Here is a 21,967-nt window from a genome sequence, read left to right on the forward strand (position 1 = left end):
TGCTCGCAGAGTCACACGGCAAGACAGGAATTTCAGCGTGCATTTTTATGAAATGTATACGCCTCCCTCATTTCCAAGAAAATGCAAAACTCCCTAAAGAATAAAACAATTAAGATAAGGAAACTCACCAAATAAATTTATTATGCTCTAAGTAAGTCATGCATTTTAACCCAGCCTGACTTCTTGAGCACTTCATCTTGCTTGCTGAACACCACTCATCAAGATCACAGCCAGGTTTCAGGGYTGGCAAAGGAATAATATGGTGTAAMTCTTCCTACACACGTGACTGGCRCAGACAATTATAATYGCCTCTTCYGTTGTAAAATACSTGAACCTAAGAATAAGCACGCTATGATCTACTGATGACAAACRACGCTAAAATAAAGCTTCACCAGATTAGACACATTGTGAATTCTTGGAATGAGATATGGTTAACCCTTTATCAAAACTACTGTTAATTTTCTACTCTAAGCTAAAACTTTGCAGTAGACATTCCTGAGAATCCAGCAGTAGCACCACTGCCAGGGAACAAAAAAAAAAAAAAATACAGAATGAGCAAACACCCCAGCATGCAAAGGGTAGATGCGGGTTTTGGCCTCCAAACTATGGTATCCAGATGTTAGTAAAATAACATGATTTTAAATTCAGTGCACGCCTTCTTTGTCAAGGTACAAGCGTTCAGAAAGCAGCACTGGAACAACTCCACCAAGCACACATACTACATAGTGTACCCACATTCAGCTAATTACACAGCTTGGTGGAAAAACCCCACGGATGTTATGCAGTTTACAGAAAGTAGCTACATTTTTCAGTAGAACAATATTTTGTAAAACACACTTGCCTGATTAGACATGTCTTCCCTTTTAGACATGAAAGAAAGCTCCAGATTACATATTTTGTCCACCATCAACCAATCACGCAGCAATCAAAAACAAGCATTCAGAAGAATGGAGGTAAAAGAATCAGAAATTATCACGAGAGCAGCATAAAATATGGGACATGCAAGGGTTTTACTTTTTATTTACAGCAAATATATTACAGTAAAAAAGCTTAACATGGCTCATATTGTGGTTGTGTAAGGAAGATACATATGCTTTCATCAAACAGGTTTAATTTCCTTGGCATTAACTGAACAAAATGCATGGATTCAACACAAAAATAAGAAACAGAACGTTTATTCGGCAAATTCTACGCTAACTGTATACATCTGTTTCAATGCAATCCAAAGAGAATACAAACAAGCCATCAGGATGGCAAGAACTTTTTAGACAAACATGTTTAACCCTCAAGTCAGGGCTGTCTGGCACCATTTAAGAGCTGCTGTACTGAACACAGTGATTTTAAAGAAATGTCATAAATGATTAAGACACCAAAAATGCACTCAACACAGTGAAGAATCCCATTATTGTCATTATTTCCTTCATATTTTATTTCCACAACAGAAGAGTGTTAAAAGGCTGCAATGGCAGACAAGCTGGATGCAACAGCTGGAGGGTTTTGCCTATCAAAGTGACTTCCAGCAAGAGATGTACTTTATGCAGGAAAACCTATGATATACAGCTTTTGTGGGTTCTGGTGAGAAGATCTAAGAACAACAAATGTTGAAGCCTTATAAGCCTCTCTTCATTATAATCAGAATCCTGAAAAAAGCAGGGTCCAAATTACTCCAAGTGAATTTAGGCTCACTTACAAAAAACAAAATTGTCCAGATACATCAATAGTAGTAAACAGAGTTAATGCAGTGTTAATCTTTTTACATTTTAATGACTAGCTATAAAAACAGAAACTAGCATGTTCTAATCTGTTTACATTTCCTGAGCTTAGTTAAATCAAGAAGGAATGAACATTATAAAAATCCCAGTAAGTCACCAATAAATTAAAAATGTACATAACCACTACAGTTTGAGAATCCTTACAACGCTCMGAGTAAAATCTCCTTAGCTGATACCACGGCCTGTACCTTCAGGGCCCCTGTACAGAAACCCACGCCGTTAAATTCACTAGCAATATTGMGATGCTCTGCAATTGCGGATCTTTTTGTGCTCTTCAAGTGCCTTTCTAGCAGACTATGTGATAGTCTTCTCTAATCAAATCACATGAGAGCATTCAAAACCTGCAAGTTCTTCCCCTGTCCTCAACAGAGAAGCATCCTCTACTTCCAGTGCAGGAAACAGTGTTCCCAGAAACCCCATATGCTACTGAAATTTAAATTTACTAGCAGTAAGTATTTGAGGGGACTTCCAGCTCTCGCACAGAATGTCACTACATAGGCAGCAGGTTTAGTATTCTGTTGGGGGAACAAACCAGCGAAAATCTACACAGAAAACTGCAGGACAGACCCTTAGCAATRAAGAACTCATCTTAGTGGTTTCCTTAAGAGCCAACATTATGCATTTGAGAAAAGCACTCGACCTACATGAGTCATAAGCATGTTTATTTATGCATGTTTATTTCCTGCATAGAGCATAATGTGTACCTTGGAATAAAAGCCCAGCTTTGAGAATATCCTGAGAGCACGGGTATTTGTAATAGCGCCGTTGGCAGATTGCTTCAAACCAAATGCAGATACTCAGTTGTCTCAAAGACTTGCAGACCATGAATTTTGATAATACAACGCCATTTTTTCTAACTGTCTGCTTATAGCATGATTTTGAATTCACGGTGTAGATAAAAGAGAGGTAGAAGGGTTTATCTCCTCAATGTAATTTTCCATGCTGCATTTATAAAGTATCAGGAAAAAAATATAGCTTTTTGGTGAAAATGCCAGCTCCCCCCACCCCCAAGAATTATACGGAATTGCCTCTTTCTCACTGAACATCTACAATTAAATAACTGAAATCTGGTTCAGGAGAGCGTTACTTCCCATCAGCCTCACCACACCATTCTTGTTACCAAGTTCCAGTTGTTAAACCCATTGCAGAAATATTCCTATTSAGGTCTCAGAAATACCTAGCAAATACAACCTACCCACAAGACTACATTTACCAGCCAAATAATATCAAATCTGTTCCTAAAAAAAGAGCCCACTCTTGCTCTACTTACATGTCCTCTCTTTTGAATGCTACCAAGGGGGTCAGAAGAGGTATGGAAGGTCGCATGCCCCTTCCCCTCTTTGGCAACTGCTACAGGTACGAGCACCCTCCGTTCCTACCTCTGTCGCTCCGGCTGGCAGGAGTCAAGACATTTTCCGAAATCACCTTCTACTCCTGCCTGAAGGAACTGCCAATATCCACCCTCCACAGGATCGAAGGGCAATGAAGAGTGCCTTTTTGATGAGTGCTCCTCAAAGAGAGGAGGAAGGACAAGCTGGCCAGAAAAGAGAGCTTAACAGAAGCCACGTGAGTAAGGTAAACATCCTTTTTTTTTTTCTAGTGTAAACTAAGCCTGCAACATAGTACAGCTTTCTTGATTTTGCTAGTCAAGGGAGGGAGATGAAAACACCCTAGCTCCTGCAGYTGCAGCCATCAAGACCTCGATGCAATGCGTACTGCACTTGTCACTAAATGGAGAGCCTTGGGCCCTAGCAGTGGCAGGGAAAGGCAGGCCAGAGTCAACAGAGCAGGATCCAGCGATAGCAGCTCCATCTGTGATCCCCAGTCCTCCAGCCCTGCAAAGGCTGGCTTCTGGGCGAGAAGGGCCAGCCTGCTGACATTCAGGGGCTCACAAGACTAGTGTTCTAGCATTATTCAAGTAACAGCATTTATTCAAAGGGGGATTTAAGCCATGAAAGTCAGGCTGCTGTATGGTGACCTTTAATTTACCCACAGAAAGTTAAATAAATTACATTAAATTAAATTCAGCCAAAGCAGATGCTAGCTTATTTATTAAAAAGCTCATTTTCTTTCTTTCAACTGGTTTTAGAGAAAGGCAGCTCTTGGGAGCAGCCCTTCACTCTTAAGTAAGCTGAACAAGAACAGGTCAATAGGGATAGTCAAGAGTCACTCTCCTGCAGCAACAGCAGCCCCTACAATACTTAGCTGTCCCTGGGGACACCCAGGAAAGCCACATGACTTTCCTATTACCTCTCCCAGACTTTCTCCCTCCTCCCACAGGAATAGCATCTGACTCACGGTGGAAGACAACTCCAGTGGCAACATTGCCTTCTGTTGTAATATCTTTTAAGAAATCTGTGAATTGATTAGCATAAGGAAGTATTTACTTCATTTCAGAGGAACAGATACTCCCCTACAAATATATAATTTGTGATTAATTTTTAGAGGCTTGGGTTAAAAAGCTTGTATACAGTAACAAGGTCATGTCTACAGTAAGAATTGGAAATATTTTCTTTTCAATTGTAGCATTGTAAGAAAATTATACAAGTGTACAAATAATCAACAAGCGAGCTTCTCTTTTTCACCTGTCCTTCTACACACTCACTTTCAACAGCACACTTAGAGCAGAGCCAGATAAATAAGGGATGTGTTGCTTCCAGCCACATATGCTTTATACATAGTCTATTTTTTTTGTTCTCTGGAAATGTTCCTCCCATTAGTTCCATCCTCCAAATGTGATCCACTGAACTAAAAAAAAAATTCAAGTACAAACCCAAACTTTATTGCTGGGTTATGGGTCAATGTAAACTAACCAGAGTCAATGACAGACTAAAATTTGCTTTACAAAAGTAAGAATTGTTCAACTACATCTGCTGACAGAAGACAGCTTCTTTCACCATTCATACACATTGAAGATCTGCTGGGAAAAAAGACACAGCCCATGTCCTTTGGAAGTAAATGGGACTAGTAGCCATCATCATCCTCTAGATCACAGCCATAATCTGAAAGACACAAACGCATATAAAAATGCAAATATTCCAAGGTAGATTAAAGACACAATGAAAATACGATTACTTTCTTGTTGTTTAAGTACCTAGATGGTAAGTTTAGATTTTAGCAAGCAATAAGAAAACTTGTATTTTCTTACAGCTAAAGACAAAGTTCTCATATGTGCTTTCCTTAATGAAATAAAATTACTTGTAAGCATGTATGTTTAAATATCCTCTTCTCAGTCGACCCTCACTCAACGATATTTGGCACGTGGATATGTGAAATACTTAGTTTAATTTAGAGGTTAAGGTGAACAAGCCTGATTGTCAAAAATAATTTGGAACATGGTGGCTGATAAGGAGCAGCATACATTTACAAGTAGGCCTGATTCTTGCTAGACATGAATATCAAGAAAAAAGCTAGCTTGTTTATATTACTCATGGATTTATAAGCTGAAACTGCAAAAGTTCGGAGGCAGCGTTCCCATCAGTGACTTCCTGAGAAGTCTTGCAGTGAATCGTGACCAACACAACTTATTTAGATCTCCCATACCTACGTTTAGAGGAACAACTTAAAATTTTGCCCAGTCATTTCCCAGAGTGTTTTATTTTTTTYCTCTAAAATGATGTTGACTGAAAAGATTGTTCTGTGTGTGTCAGAGGGAAGACACGTTTATGTGTTTCTAATGCATCGGTTTCTTTTTGATGTAGTTCCTGAATGAAGGTGACACAGATCTTTTCTGTTGCGAAGTGGAACCTAAGGATAACGATTACAGATGACCACTCAGTAAAGTTAATCTTTATATTCTGAATTCAGTGTAGAGCAACATTTAATCCAAAGACTCACACAAATGCTTTGCAGCAGAATCAAGTGTAATCTAAAGTAATTTGCACAGAATGGGTGAAGCTCATCGTCTGTAATTCCTGCAGGTATTGCAGACAGACAGGTCTAAGATCCATGAACAAAGCAGTCAGAAAACAGTTAGTTGTTTTGCTGAGCAGCTTTGCACACCTGCATTTGAATTCTGCAAATGCTCCCTTCCCTTCTATTTTTTTTTAAACTCTAATTTTTTCAGCTGCTGTCTAGACTAGACAGGCAGTAGTGGAATGTTCTCAGAATGGTTTAAAAATAGTAACATTTACAAAAAAAACTCAGTGACCTTTATTCTATTTTTGCAGGGAGTTTATTAATAAACACAGGCCCACCCTCCTCCACACGGGTGCACCATCTTGGGAACATTATTCTAATAATATATATGCAGGCAAAGAAGTGTTTTTCCTGTGTTTCAGCAACTATTTTCCAGTGGAGACGTCAATTCAAAAGCAAGACACATTTTTATGAAATGTATACATATTGTCCACGAAAGCTAAGTTAATGGTATTGGAAAGACTTCTGCAGTAAATAACATTCCAGTAGGAAACTCACTGCCATTTTGCTTTTCCACAATCCASAATTGGCAGCCCTCATTTTAAAAATATTTCTGTATATTTTCAAAGCTTAACTTCTAAGGGGAAGTTTTTTAATAAAYGATAAACATAGATGTGTCCAGCTAGGAAAAAAAAAAAACAAAAACAAAAACAAAAACACAGCAGAGAGGATACTGCCTTTCCCTGCCAGCACAGAAACCTAATTAAATGCGTGGCTTTGGTGGGTAACCCAAATAAATTACCAGACAACTGTGTACCATTCAGCACGCCACACGCTATCAGTTTGATACCTGTCTTTGGGGAAGAACTCATTCCTCCTAACATTCACCCCCAAAAAATGGAGCRTGATCATCCATCTTGTTCTGAGCTGCACAGCCAGGTCCATAGGGCTCATGTACRACACGGACAGAGCTGAAGCCGAAGCTGGGGAGCCAGGTAGGAGCAGGGAGGGCTGAATCACGATGCAAGGAGCCCCAAGAGCTGCTAATGGAGTGGTTACTGTGCCACTAATTCCCTTCAGTAGATGTGCACTAATGAGCATAATTCTGAGTAAGGCATAATATCAATTTATTCTTGAAAAGTCCTGTTAGCCTAAAGCTAGAATTGCAAAGTGTTCTTAGGTGGAGTTGCTAAGAAGGTCCATGCTGTGGGCAAAAGGCGACCTCAGTTCTCCCACAGGAGCGAGCAATGCTRCAAAAGCAGCAGGAACCCAGGAGGGGATGAACTGCTCACAGGCAGGGACAAGCAGGGGAATCGTGTCTTTCCCAAGCCCTGCAACAACAAAGTCCACAGCACCAGTAAAGAARTAACAGGCAGCAATTTAGACAACAACCCAGCTTACCATTTCCTCCCATTAATTGCAATGCGCTCATGCAGTGATCATCATCATCTTCTACTTCTTCCTCTTCCACCTCCTCATCAGGGTTATAAGCTACTGGGCCACTCTCCACCAGCACAGCTGCTGGTTTTGCTAAGTCAGAGGCTTCCGCCTGTGCATTCGGAAAGRTCACCTTCAAAAAAAGAGAGAGGATAGTAGAGTAGCCCTTCTCTACATGCAAAATTTTTAGAAAAATATTAGTAGCTTCCAAATGGCAGAGACAGGACAGCTGGAAGCCCACATCTGATCCTAGAGGCTTAGCTATTCTAGGAAACTTTTGAATGCTCAGTGAAATGTCGCCTGAATGAAAGTCAGGGATAAATATCCACAGTTGTCATGTATTTCAGAGCCAGGTAACTGAAATATTCAGAGACAGTGCCAGTACAACAGGATCTTCCTGCAAGCACAAGGTAAGGCTAAACTGGGAGTGAAGGTTCCTCAGCAGAGCTCTGTGCAAAATCCTACAACTTCTCCTCATTGTGTTTGACTCCTACAAAGCCTACTACATAATAAGAAWGATATCAACACCATAATGATAGCAAAAAGGTGCTCTTCACATCAGAAAAAAACAACGTGTATCAGTTTTGACTACGGTTGGATTTACCTGAGGTAGAATGAGCTGTGGAACAGCACTCATTAAACAGTACTTAATATTATGRTAGAACACGAGGTTGATAATACACATCATCACCTACAGCATTATCTAGGTAATTCATCAGAATAACCATTTCGAAGTACTAGCTTGGGAACTGACCACTGCCGAGACACATTTCATACATCCATCTACACATATGCCCCAAGACTGGGCACGTCCTTGAATGTTTGCTACCTTAGGGCCTGAGCGCTTAAGCTTGTAAGCTTGACCTTACAGAAGAGTCAAGAGCTCAGGAGTTGCCTTCAAACATAGAGCAGCAGTGCAAGCTCTCCTCAGGAGAGGAGCAAGCAGGTATGGAGGGAGGGAGATAGCTGGACAGGGTCTCCCAGGCAGAAAAGTCTCAGCTGGAAAGACTTCCTGGAGGGTAGAAGTCCAAGCACCAGGCCACTGTGAGAGGAGGAAATGAGGGAGCAACTGCAAAGGTGGGAGAGAGGGAGGAAGAGAGACTGGCATGGCAGGGAAGGAGAAAGGGGGAAATACAGCGAGGAGACAGAGATGTACTCGAAAGTGCAGGGCAATCCTGTGTTCAGTTCACGGACTGAGCTAAGGGGAATGTGGCAATCAGAAGGAGACGGCCACGGCTCCCGAAGCAATGTCTGCCCCAGCAGGACCCAGGGCACCAAAAGGGCTCTGAGTTGCCACCCAGGAGCCCTTATTTCCAGTGCGTGCTCAATGTAGGCAACTACCTCCCTTTCACATTCAGGGAAGAAACATCACAGGAGCTTTGCTTTCTTCACTAGTTGTATAATAAGGTACTTTCACCTCAGTTTTGTATTTGGAATATTTCAGTTTTGTGCACTACAGCCTGCAGCCCAAAAAGAACATCCCATGAGCAGAAACTTGGAGTAGATTAATCATTAACACTGCTTTGTCACGTAAGCAATTTTGACAATTCAGAATGCTAGTAAAATTACCGGTCACTAGTCATCAGTTATCAGCACTGAGTCATCATCTCTCATATTAGCAGAGATCGAAAAACTGTGATTGTTTACTTGGGAAGGACAGTGGTGGTGGGGGGCATAAAAATGAATGGTCTAAAGGAGACAACGGAAATCTACCTTCTCTGTTCCCTAACACAAGAAAAATCATTATTGCTTTAGAGTTAAAATCCTACTTTAACTACAGAAATTGTAGGCCTGCTGCATTTTTTTCATTTCTGTTGGCAGTAAGTTCTGATTTGGTGTTGTAATTCCTATCTTATTTATTCATGATGCAGTAACTCCCAGAATCCCAGCAATTTTAGACACTAGATACCGTAAGAGAAAGTCCTTATACCAGGAAGCTGATAGTCTAAATATTCAAACATCAAAGCTGTTCCCAAACTTGTCAGATATTATGCCAGTCAACCTAAAGAAACTGCTTGAGACTTTCAAAGTCTCCTAAGGGTTTGCTCCAATAGCTCATTAATAGGGCAAAAGACACCCATTAATTTTAATAGAAAAATCAAGTATTTAGGTATTCAGATCACTCAGAGACAGGTTTTCATGTCTTTTTTAATGTTAAAATTAATCATATTATTTAGAGGAACTCCCCACAGTTTATTATGTATTTCCTACCATCGCTTTGCCCCTAGAGTGATCCAGTTGAGTCCATCTAGGTTTTAGGTATAAGCAGAAACAGACTCCAGTTTGAGAAGAACCAGCATCATCAAGTATATCAATTTTTAAGTTTAAAGTATCCATCTGCTCTAAAAAAGTGGGTGAATACAAAGGAGCTAAGATTGAGTCATTATTTTTTAAAACTGCACCATGCTAATTAAAATATGACCTTCATCTAATTATCATGTCCACTTCCAGACTGCTATCGTTCTATAAATGTGCAGGGTTTTCTAATGAGCACAGCATAAGAAGTGAAAATGTATTTCCCCAGGCAGGATATCAAWCCGTTTCTGAAAATAAATGGGTTTTAGTCATTTTAAAATGAGGCTGTCAAACAATGCCTATAAACAAAACTTCCTGAATTCACTTCCAGATAACTTGGACTTCAGTTTGGCATACATCTTTGTGTAGGCAGAGATGATTGTGAAAGCACGTTACACTCCCAATCGAAGTTAACTAGCACACTTTCCAAAGGGTGTCAGTGTCACRTGAAAAACAGGAATCGCAGATTCTTTTGGTGTATTAGCAACAGCTTTGAGATACACAGTAGACAGTTATTTTATCATATGCAAAATGCATATGTCTATTTTGTTCAGTGTGAATATAATAGCGAGGAAAAGTAGTTATTACTATGACTATGCTAATAATCATGATCATTCTAGCAGAAAATACACGTGCGTGAAGCAACGCAAGGAAGGCTTACATCAGTGGACYTTTTCTGTGCTGCTATTGTATTTTCAAACCAAATCCAAAAAGCGCAAGTCATGCTCTTTAGAGCAAGCCATCACATTGTGCTTCCTCACCACTTTCCTGAAGCAGCCCCCARGAGCACAGCACCTTCCTGGATCACCACTTGCTCCCCAGCAGCAGCATTTTGCATCACTCCCTTTCTCTGTGTGTTGGGCTGCTGAGAAGCAGACACAAGCTCTTCTTTCTTCTATTTTTCCTACCTACTTGTTTGCTATGTTCTAGATGCTTGCGGAGGGGAGGAGGGATCCCTTTTTTCTGCCTTAACAGCGATTCTTGTTATGCATGTGGAACATGAGGCTGTGCTAAGGTTACTGAGGGATTAATGCAAGGTCAAACCTTCATTAGAGACCACGTTACTTCAGCTTTGCAGTGTTCACAGTAACCAGCTYCTCATCTGCTCACTGACACAAGTTTCTCACTTTTTTTGCAAGGAATTCACCACATAGATGGTCAGGCTGAGAAAGGCTTGTGGGAACTTCCAAACTCTAACTGTTGCCCTGGGGGAGCTGCTAGACTTTACATACCTTTTCAGTAGCTGCCTTTTTAGCTAGCTGTGTAGAAATCAAGGGTCTTAATCTGGAAAGAAGAAAGAAGAAATGGTGAAGATCAAAAACGTTAGACCACRTGCAAGAAAGTTGACACTGAGTACTCGCTCGGACTCCAAACAACGAAAGCGTTTTGGTAGCGTTACCATGCTGCGCGCTGGTTTTTGTTTTAAAAGATACACAGTAAGGTCAACAGGGGAGGGCCACRAACTCCACAATAACTAAAATGCACGTGCCTTGTAAGCATCTGCTCCAGCTTGGGGTAGTAAGAAAATCTGCAAGTCAGTAAATACAGCAGCAGAACTGCAACTCAGACCGCACCCTCAGCTCATCCCAAAGGTCCTGTGCAGCTGATGATTTTGTCGCATATTACAAAGGTGAAAAGACTCAAGTAAGTAGTGAAGAGCARAAGCAAGGACACCCCACACTTCATCCCTTCGCGGGACAGAGGGACACTTCATCCCTCTCTCCGCCGCCTGTGTGCGGGCTGCAGGCAGGCACGAGCGGCCACGGCGTTTCCAAGCCCAAGGGGACCGGCGTCTGCAAGCTGCCTGCTAGAAAGCCGCGCGGCCCGAGCACGGGCACGAGACGGGGCAGCCGTGCTTTGGGCACAGCAGCTGACTTCTCCGGCCAACGCAGACAGCAGACACTGCGAACGAGCCACGTTCGCTTTGTAATGACACCAGTGTTGCTCTGCAATGACTTCCCTTTACTTTAACGACATATGCAGGATACAAGTAAGATTACATATATGGGGTAGCATAATCATCACACACTAATCTCAAGATACAGAAAAYATCACTGAAAACAAGAGGACCCAAGATAACTTGAAAGAGAAATGACAGAAATTGAACATTTTTAAAAATWCTGCATCAAAGACATGCATTTTTGGAGAGCAAAGATGGATCTCTATTACTCTATATTAGGCATTGAGGATCATTCATTTCTGAAAAACATTTTATAGCCTGCTGTCTTCTCTTACTGCTAGGAAGGCTGTTCTTAATCCATCCAGTTAGTGTTGCTTTCTGATCTCTCCTCCTGATCTAGGTGTATCAAGTTATGAAAAGGATGACTTGCTCTCTACTGCAATTCTGCTCAGACAGCTCCTCAAATATGTCTTTTAACTAAGTCTAAGCAAACAACTTAATGAACACCAATTTACATCACCAGAGATACACTTTCTTTCACGATAAGCAGTCTCTTTCCTCTCATTTTTCTATTAGTCATTCTTCCCCCATCAGCACACAGATACTAGTTGTTTTCCTATTTATTTATTTCAAATAATCAGCAATAGAAAACCAAACCGCAGAGAATGAGGAGGGGAGACCTTAGATCATTAACTCTGACAGAGAAGACAGTATTAAAATTCAAGATACCGGTTAAGCTCCAGCAATGTTCTGAAAATCATCATTTCTGGAATGCTTTGTAAGCCCTCAAAGGCACTTCAACAGTCAAACTAGTCCAAGGTGACTGTTTACAGTGGATCTAAACAAAAAGATGTTACAGGAACGCTTCAGGAGCTCTACTGCTGAATGATCTGGAACACATTACTCTGCTACCGAGAATACTTGTCACATTTCATGATTATCAAAAATTTCAAGAAAGAGATATTCTTGACCCACATGAATTATCCATTATTTACAATTCCCAGTGGACTTTTGGGCTTAGAGAGAATKTATTTGAAGGCAGACACATTTCCACCTAGGCTTCTGGTCTTCTCTTTTCCCTATCTAACCTGAGTTATAGAGTTTTCCTAAAATTTGAGATTGCCTGCATTATACTGTCAATCACTGTTTGCCAAGTCACCTTGTTTGGATGCTTACAAACTCAAGAACGCAGCAACGTCAAAAGGTTACAAAGCTGAAAGAGGCTAATTATGAAACAGGTCTTCTTGCATTGACTTGACGGAAAAATCAACAGCAGTAAGAAATGAAAGGCTTTTATTTTAAAACAGTGGTAGTGATTATTGCAATTAGCATTGTACCAAAGATAGTACCTATTGCCTCATGCTGCTGGCAGACATCAGACCTCCTGAGAGCACCCTGAAATCCTTCCTCCCCCCAATTAGAATCAAGCTGTTGAGTAAGACTCRCAAGGTAATCAGAAACTGCTGACACAGTCTTTTAGAGCAAATTATACATGTGCTCACACAGTGAAGAAAACAATCATGGCTATAGGAAGCAAAGAGTAAACATTCCAGTTTCATTTTAATTAAAACGGTCCCCTAATGAAAATAAAAGGAATCATGCTTATGAAAAGCCTATTAGTAAACTTTAATGCTAACTTCAAGAGCCACTCTATACCGTTTTTCAGCACTGAGCAACTTTCACACCTAYATTGAAATTAAAGTTGTATTTCTATTCTATATTAATGGTTCACAAAGCATAGATTTTCACTTCATTACTTGAAATACAGTGCTGCCATTCAATTTGGAAAATATTGTTTCTCTCTCAGCCTAGCATCTCATGCATTCAAAGACACTGGGCCGGATTCTCCTTTTGCTCCCGCCGAGCTGGCACCCTTCGCACGCCGGTGCTTCTGGAAGGGTTACTCGCAGTGTAGACAAAACAGCCCAGTTCGCTGCACCTAATTAATGCATGCTAACAGCAAACACAAGCAATGAGAGCTGAAAAAGCTTAAAACCATCACAAAGGTAAAAACAGAACTTATTCTCCCCCTAACACAATGCTTTTTTTTTTTTAAAAAAAAAAAAGGGGTGATTTCTCTCCCTTGTCTGATCACATCACTGTGTCCATGAAAAACCTTACTATTACTGCACCAAATGACTGGGGAAGGTTTTTTACAGTGGGGCTTGGGTTTTRTTTTGTTTCTTAAATACCCCAATGCCCTGACCTCCTTTAAGGGGAGCAGCTGCTGTCACACCAGCCATATGGGACATTAAATTACTGGCTGCCACAGCTACAGCTTCTGTCCGACTGCACCAGAGAGGCCGAGAAACAAGTGCCGAGCACCCTCAYGGAAAAGCACGACTCTTTTTTGAGGCTGGGGGATTAATGAGCAAACAAGCAGCTTCAAAAATGGGTATCTGAAGTATGTTATCTAATTCTTAACAAGTATCATGCAACCCCATCAATAAACACTATAAAGGTGCACATGTGCACACATAAACCGTAAGGGAAAAAAATCCTGGCCAAGCAGACGAGTTGTGTTCTGTCCAAAGTCTGCTTTGAATTTGGGGTTGCCAAGCCCCATAAATAAACGCCACCTCCTGCATGAAGATACAACCCAATATAAACCAAAGTGGTTATATTCCAACAGTCCCTCTTTAAAATGTAATGTCGTCCTGCTGGTCTTCCTAAATGCTGCAACAACTGTTCACCGCTTTCAATGATTTCTAGATTGGAGCACGTTTATTATGAACTTTGCAACTTAATACAGTACCTTGTGGCAGGGATTAATAAAACATGCAACTTTCTCAATGGCAAAGTGATCTATAGACAAGAAAAAAAAAAGGTTTCACACAGCCCCAAGCATAATATCCACGTTTCACACTACTTCAAAAATTATGCGACTCCTCTAATGCTCACATCAGCCAACACATCCCAGTGGAAGCAGATAATCTTGACACGGTCTTGACAAAAAAAAAAAAAAAAAATCACGGCACGGTACACAGCATCGGAGGCTGCTCGCTGCCGAAGCGGCTCTGCTCCTGCTGCGCTCGCAATTGGGATGTGCACGGTAACATCTAGCTTTGGCCTCCAGCTTAACAATCTAAAAGGAGATTCAATATAATAGATTCTGACAGGGCTGAAGATCACAGACTGAACTTTCAAAGTGAACAAATTCTTTGAAAAATAAGCTGGCTGTGACAAACAACTGTTTTTATTTTGCTTATTATTTAATAACAAAAGATTACACGGCACAGTACACAAAACAGAAGGTGCACTACGAGGCAATAAAAACACGTAACTTRTATCAGGCTGTTCACCCACCAAAAGGTTTACGATACCACAATAATCTCCTCAGTGAAATCCTGAAAGTAATTTGAAAACTCACTCAAAGCTCTGTTTCTTACTGGATTTTAATTTAATCCATCCAAGTAGGGAACGYTGTATTGCTGCTTACCACACATACTAATTTTATACACAAACACAGAATACACGATGGGAAGAGGAGACGCTCCAGAGCCTGGAACCACAAGCCGGCAGTAAACTTACGCAGGTCCTCTAAGACAAACACCCRTAAAACCTATATAACCATACCACAGGCATTTCATGCATACGCAACTTCTGTGACAAAAAAAGAAGAAAAAACCTTCTTTAGAGTCACTTCAGCGAGAGACTGGGCTAGCTTCTTCATCCTGGTTGTACTACTCCTCCCACCTGAGGCCAGATGGTTTTGCCTCAGGAAGTCAGTTTACCAGACATCTGTGTGAGAAGGAAATTAATATAAATGTTTACCCCAGCTAAACGTGCCCTTTAATTAGGTACGTCAATGTTATCCTTACCGGAAAGCTGGGAGTTGCCTCTTTGCAAGGATTTAGTGCTCCTGTTAGAAACACGACAGCATCAGGAGATACCGAGCCATCGTTTCGCTATTAGTATAGTACAAGGGAGGATAGTGACCGCTTTGGACTCGGACCACTGCTCTTTCCAGAAGGCAAAATACAGACTAKGATGAAGACTGGAGTACTGGAGCACTGCTGGCTCTGCACTTCTGCCTGTGCACCCAACCATCTTCTACGACCACACCAGGTCAAGACCCAGGTGCTGCTCCCAAGAGCCGTTCCCCTCACCGCAAGGCGTGTGGCCAAGGCACTGGCTCGTCGTGCCATAGGTGAGCGGTCGCCTGACGTGTTGAATAAGGGGTTAGGATGTGGGAGTGCACTGCGGCACAGCAGAAAGGGCAGATGTTSCCACAAAAAGCATCGTATTCTAAAGAAAGACATTCACATCTCGAAACCGCATGCGTTTAATGTTAGGCAGGTTGTTATTTTCGGCTTTCTGGAGGCCAGGCTGACCACCACGTAGCACAGCACAGCCCTACAGTGAGTGTGGACGCCTCAGGGAGTTCCTCTGAACCACTCTCGCTAGCGACAGGACCGCAGAGACATCAGTAATGACCAAAAGACACCAGCTGAAGGGTGCATCCACTCCGCAATAATGCCAGCTCCTGCCATACGGAGCTCCTGGTTAACCTGGGTGCTGCCGACCGTACAAGTGCGACTTACGGGCTCAGCTGGCAGGATCTGAAGCATCTTTCGTATTAACACACACCCAGGGAGGATGCCCAGGGTGCCCTGAATACGTCCTTCCCGTCAGCAGAGCCTGAGCTCTGGTTCAAATTCCCAACATAAATGCCTACATCAACCGCTCCAGCTACACCAATGCATCTGATGCTTTCCTCCTGTTTTCAAGCGAGCAAAACCACAAAAGAGTGCCTTCAAGCAGAAAACACAAAGTTAAAGTGACAACAAAAAAATAGAGTGAAACAAGCAATTGTTCCCACTTTTGATTCCAGATCAGTCCTTTTTAATGCTGGATCAGAGGAGCCAGACTTTCATCAGCACAGCATCAGACAACGCAGCGCTGAGAACATCTTCAGTGCTAACGAGACTGGCCACTTCTAGCAAATATCCAGACTTAAATACCAAGAGACCAAGAACTCACAGGGGTAAACAGGCAAAAAATAAGAACCTCTACCATTTACTATGGGAAATATTTGTCAGCAGAGAAGTAAGCATCTCTCTCATTCACCAATAGACTCTTGCATCTAGCTTAAAAGCAAGAATTTTGCTAATAGACAGTGAACTGAACACCTACTCTAGGTTCTTCTGAGAGGGGCAGAGGTTACTGATGCCTGTTGTCTTCAATAACCCTGCTCAGAGTGGGTAATATTTTTCTGTGTAGCTATAGAACTCATTCGTCAATTATACGCTGTAAAATGGCAACATGCTGTTCTTTTCACTGACTAAAACAAAAGATTTTCAACAGAAAAAAAAGAAAAAGAAAAAAAGAAAAAGAAAAGAATGAAATCTAAGGCCACCTTATTGGGACCAAATGAAATTATGCTACAACAGCAGATCCAAAACAATCTCTGCACATATCTCATTCTAAAGGAAATTGCTGCAGACCATGGGAAATTACAATTGCTCCAGGACAAGAAAGGCTGACTGATCTAATATTTCTGGTCGACACACCTTCTTCCTGGGTTTGTCAATAAAGATACTGATGAGCTCAACTCTCCACAGTTCAGGAAAATATTAGTTTAAAATATGCCATTCCTTTCACTATGGAACTTTTTCCAGGTAAAATGATGGCAGCAAGGCAGATTTGCACCTCGCTGAGAAAAATACTTGAAATAAGGACGCTATGAAGCATTTTGATGAAGGCAAATGAGTAATCGGGATGGTCTCAGTTAAGCAAGTCTATTGATGTGTCACTTCTAAAACGTGGGTGTGAGACAACTTATATGGTGACAATCCAGATACATCTAACTGTCTGGTAGTGATCCAAATGGTAGCAGTACAGAATGCACCTATTACAACAGAAAGCACAACCATTAGCTGGACAGACCACATAAGGTAAATACAAATGATTTTTAAACCATGCTTGGAACTGCAGTAAAAGAAATTAAATCCAAACAGTCAAGTGAACACACTGTCATCCAACAGAGCCGTTATACTGTCAAAAAGTTCTCAGCAGTAGCACTGCTGTCTTTATTTCTGGTACAAATATATTTCTCTAAACTCAGGCAAGGAAGATTATAAATACTTGCTTTTGCACAGGTGTTTTGATCAATCTCGACCTCATAAAAACAGCTAATGAGGCAAAAGATGAAAAGAAAAACATCTTAGTAACCGTCTCTGAGAACAATCCACAGAGATTGCTATACCCAAAGGTGATGCCAGATTTATCGCTAGATCTTCCCTGTTGACATTACAAGGACAAAAATCATCCCAGGAAAAATATTAACTCACCTCTTCCACTACCTCTGATAGCATACACCACTGTTCAAATGAAATTTCCCTCATCAGATTATGCAGCCAAAACTAGTATTTTATAATTCAGGTAACTATAGATTCATACAAGTAATCCATCAAGGAATAACGATGGATGATAGGGGTTTTTTTCCCCCTTGTGTCTGGTCTATTATACATTAAAGAGCAATTTCACTGCCAGCCATCTGGAAATCAATGTATTCTAAGCTTTATTTTATGATTACCAACATTTCTCTTCGTAACTCATTTCTAATTATAAGCAATAAATCATTCCTTCTTGCTTGTAATTTATAACAGCCAATTAAGGCAAACCTCTTATTTAAATAGCAAATATAGCTTTAAAACATCACATATTTTGAGGTTTGCATAGAACACATCTAATCAAGCAGCCTAAGAGTAGAATGATAATTTTACTTTGCAGCAACTAAGAAGGCACATTGGAAGAACCCACTCTACTCTTCTGACCTAGATATACCAGGACTTTTTAAAACTTAAGACACGTGTCTTACCTCCCTGATTAGATGCTCGAGAGACTGACATGTTAAGATACACGAAACAATACGCATCTCTGGGAAGTCGGGAGCCAAGACTTCCCTTTAACATGCCAGGATGTGCATAAAAAGTTGGTCTATTTAAAAACCCCGAATAATCTTTTTTATTTCATTTTAAGAACTAAAGCTGAACCAATGCAACTCTAAATTTAATACTGAAGGAAAAAAACAGTTTGAAAAAAAGGGACTAGCCTGCTCCTTCCACATCTAAGGACACCAGCAAGCAGTGCACCAGGTGTTTACCCCATCAGATACTGCCTGTTGTATGAGATTTAGCATGTTTTAGTCTATAGCATAGCACCTGGCATGGGTACGGCGTTCACTCGAATCACTCCTCCTTGTCCCTCACGGCCACGAGAGGATCAGGCAGAACAAAGCACTGAAACAGTCTGCGAAGAAAAGGTGTCACCAAATAAACCCCGAGTATTCCTTCAGGGAGAACGCTTTAGCGGTGATTTCCCATGACAACCCTTACTGACAGAAGAATATCAAAGACATGTAGCAGAGGATGTCAAGCAAGACAAAGCAAGGCGGATCGAACAGCAGTGGCACAGGCGTCGAGTTAAATTTTTGCATATATTTGTTCTTCAGGGTTGGTCTGAGTAACAGGCATGTGAGAGCAAACACAAGAGAGAGGCTTCTTATAAATAGCCCTGCTGGGATTTGTCTGTAAGGAAAAAAAGAACTCTTGTCAGAAAAGTATTTGATACAATTTTGGATACAGAATTTATTACATGAGAAACTGATCTTAGGAACGTGGAAGTAGTTCCCACTGAGATTTTATTCGGTCATCACACAGCTCAAGTCTGTTCCAGTTTCACATCATGTCATCTGGTAAGCATATACAGTAGGAATCAAGGGAACTGGATTTGGAAAAAATCCATCACAACTGACCTAAATCTGATCTGACCTGAATAATCAAACTAATACCAAATTCAAATATGGCTAGACAGAAACAAGGAAAGGCAATTCATCAGGAGTTCTTCTACAAGTTTCCCTTCCATATCCACTGATGAGGGTTAYGCACTCCACTCTGCTTTTCCTCCTAAGAAGCGGGAGGCTACATAAGCATCTCCTTGTAGCAAAGATGTCAAAAGCCAAGAGCATAAGCTCTGCAGGCTCACGTTACCTTCCATTTCAGACATCCTTCATTCCTGAGAGAGCAGTACTTGGAAGTGGGGAAGAGAAGATAGCGAATATATAGGAAAATACAGAGAAAACATTCTGGACGGACTGCAGCGACCATGTCAGTACCATTTGGCCTTGCCTTTGCAATATAGCTCTCCAGAGTCACTCTGAAGAATAGATTTGGCTAATGCAGAGCTCAGTGTAACACACAGCAATGACCGCTTCGGTGCAGCTAATATTGCGTTATATTCACACCCATGCTAGTCCACGATACAGCTGCGTGCGAGATTCAAGACATGTCTCTTCACTGACACTTCTCTATATCCCTGCCTAGGGGTTTAAAGGAGCCCCAGCGAGGTGGTCTGCAGCACCACACCAGATGACCATCAGAAAAGAGCCCGTTATGGTGCAGCAAGGCGAGAAGGGAATTACATCACAGCACTACCAACATCTCTACCAGAGACGTTATAAGGTTACGCTCCCAGTTTTACTTTRTTCCTGAGGGACTGACCTGAAAACATGCAGCTGTAGCATTATCTACGCACACAGCTAGTCTCAATAGGTAAAATATTCATGCAACCCTTGTGTTCAATAAAAGTTTCATGATTTTCTAAACTCCTTTTCTTTTCTTGATGAAAGGTCTAATTATTATTTATTAATCTTCTCCAAATACAAAACTTAAAGCTATCTTAACATCTGGATTACTCTTTCGGTAGTAAGAATGGAACACTGGAAAGAAAACTCAAGAATCAATGTCTTGATGTTGGTGAAACCTGGACATTATTTCTGGTAAAAAAAATGGCTGAAGATGCAAAAAAGCCTGCACAGTATTGCAGACAGAGGGAGAAAGAGACACCAAAGCCTACAAATTTCAGTTTGAAAATAAAGCGTCGTTCCTATTATGCCTGTGGACGTATATCTTCCCCAAGTAAACTTTTAAAAGCTTTATATAAACTATACTTCTAAGCAAGCTTGTAATTAGCTAGGGGCAGGTTTGGCTCTAATTATATCTTACACAGACACACATTATGGAAATACTTAGCTAATAACCATAGCTATGCTCTGCTGATGGTTGAAGTTAGGCTGGCATGTGATTCTCTTGTAACCGCTTGAGTACTTTCCATCTTGTGTAAACCAGGCTTCTTAATCAAGGTGTTAAGACTGGTCTGTCAGGTCCTCCTCCCAGCTTTGCGTAACAAGACAATGCAAGCTTTGCTACCATTTACACTATAACGTCCTGCACGCACCCATCTCGCTTCCTTACCTGGTACAAAGATGGTGTGGGATACCTGTTCTGATCTCACCAGGACATGCTGACACCAAAAGGACTAGGCAACTTGATAGATACAGCTAAACTTGCTCCATTTTAGCCACAAGCAACAGCAGACTGAGTCCAGTATGTGAATTTGCCAGATGCCAGCATACAGTGCAAACATAAATACATTATTCCATACAGCCTTTTTTAAAGTTAAAATTAAGTTGATTGCATGCTCCTTTTCAAAATCAAAATATCTGTAAAAATCTAGGATGCTCAGTTAGAAGRATGTCCTTCCAAGTCAAGGTTCCTGTAAATCTACAAATTTAAACAGATCTCTCACAGGTTTGGRTCCAACTTGTACTGATACAATAATGCTCCAGGAAGTAAACTATACCCTTTTGTTCCAACCTTGGAAGATGCTTGCATGGCAGTCTCCACTTAAGSATAAGTATGTTGGGTAATAAAGTACAAAAATATTAAAAATCATTGGGAAAATGGCCATTTACCATTAAATGTAATRCAAGTTTAAAGGTACACTGCTACATATCCTCACTCATACTATTACGTACTAATGAATCATAAACTGGGTCCCAAAAGACCTTCATGTTACAAAAAACATATCTCATTGTTAATGCATGTTTTTACAGACAATAAGTTAGTGCAAAAATGTAATCACATTTCCTTATTGAAAGACAATTCAAAATGTGTTAGGAATGGAAACAAAGTTAATTGCTATTTTAAAATCCTCTCAAGGAAGGAGGAAAATATTTCTGATGTAGGGTGCTGACAGCACCATCTTCTCCAATGTCCTGCGTAAGGTCTATGCTGTGCTGCTTTAATTAAGTTAGGTTCACTAGAATAGTGGAAAGCTATCGGTAAAGCAGACATTTTTGTTTAATTGTTGGTTTGCTTTAATATAGTTTATTTGATACCAGTGTTAATAGACACAAATTAATCAACTGAAATCTCATTCAAACTACAGGAGTGATGTCTCCCTTGCAGTCACTTGCACTGGTTTAACTGGATCAATTAAAAATCTTTTTTAYGTTAAACCAGCGCACCTCAGTGCTGCCCACAGTCAGGTGCACAGGGCCACGAACGGAGGAGCTCCGGGAAAAGCCGGGAGTGAGGCTGCAGCAACGAGCCGTCTCCCAGCYGCCCATCACCCTAACACCACCCTGCAGCTCCACGGGCCTGCTTGGGCCACCGCTCCCCAGTCTGCATCAGTCAAAACAAGCCAGGTCAGCCTCAGACCTTTGCTAACTACTACCCTTTGAAATTGCCGGAGTTTTTGAAATTGGTTAAAAGGCAGTTACAAAATCAGGTCAGCTGGCAGGTGTGAAGGGGTCACAAGCAGCTGAGACACAGGAGGGCACAGGCACAGTTCATTTCTGCAGGGAACGCCGTTCCCTGCCCTTGGCTTGCAGACCATCCAGATGGCTCCCAATGTCCTC

General features: G+C 41.1%; 1 protein-coding gene across 1 annotated transcript in view; it reads right to left on the bottom strand.

Annotated features, from left to right (window-relative positions):
• Positions 1–993: 993 nt before the first annotated feature.
• BRF1 (BRF1 general transcription factor IIIB subunit) overlaps positions 994–21,967 on the bottom strand; it is a 167,694-nt gene continuing 146,720 nt past the window's right edge. The window contains exons 16-18 of the mRNA XM_085315015.1: positions 10,595–10,646; positions 7,032–7,200; positions 994–4,774 (exon numbers count right to left, since the gene is read on the bottom strand). Of these exons, the coding sequence (XP_085171141.1) occupies positions 4,737–4,774; positions 7,032–7,200; positions 10,595–10,646 (259 nt within the window). The 3' untranslated portion in view covers positions 994–4,736. The remainder of the gene's footprint in view (positions 4,775–7,031; positions 7,201–10,594; positions 10,647–21,967) is intronic.

Source organism: Rhea americana, unplaced genomic scaffold (genome assembly GCF_003343005.1).
Source record: "Rhea americana isolate MKP2758 unplaced genomic scaffold, rheAme1 scaffold_42, whole genome shotgun sequence".
In the NCBI taxonomy this organism is placed as follows: Eukaryota; Metazoa; Chordata; class Aves; order Rheiformes; family Rheidae; genus Rhea; species Rhea americana.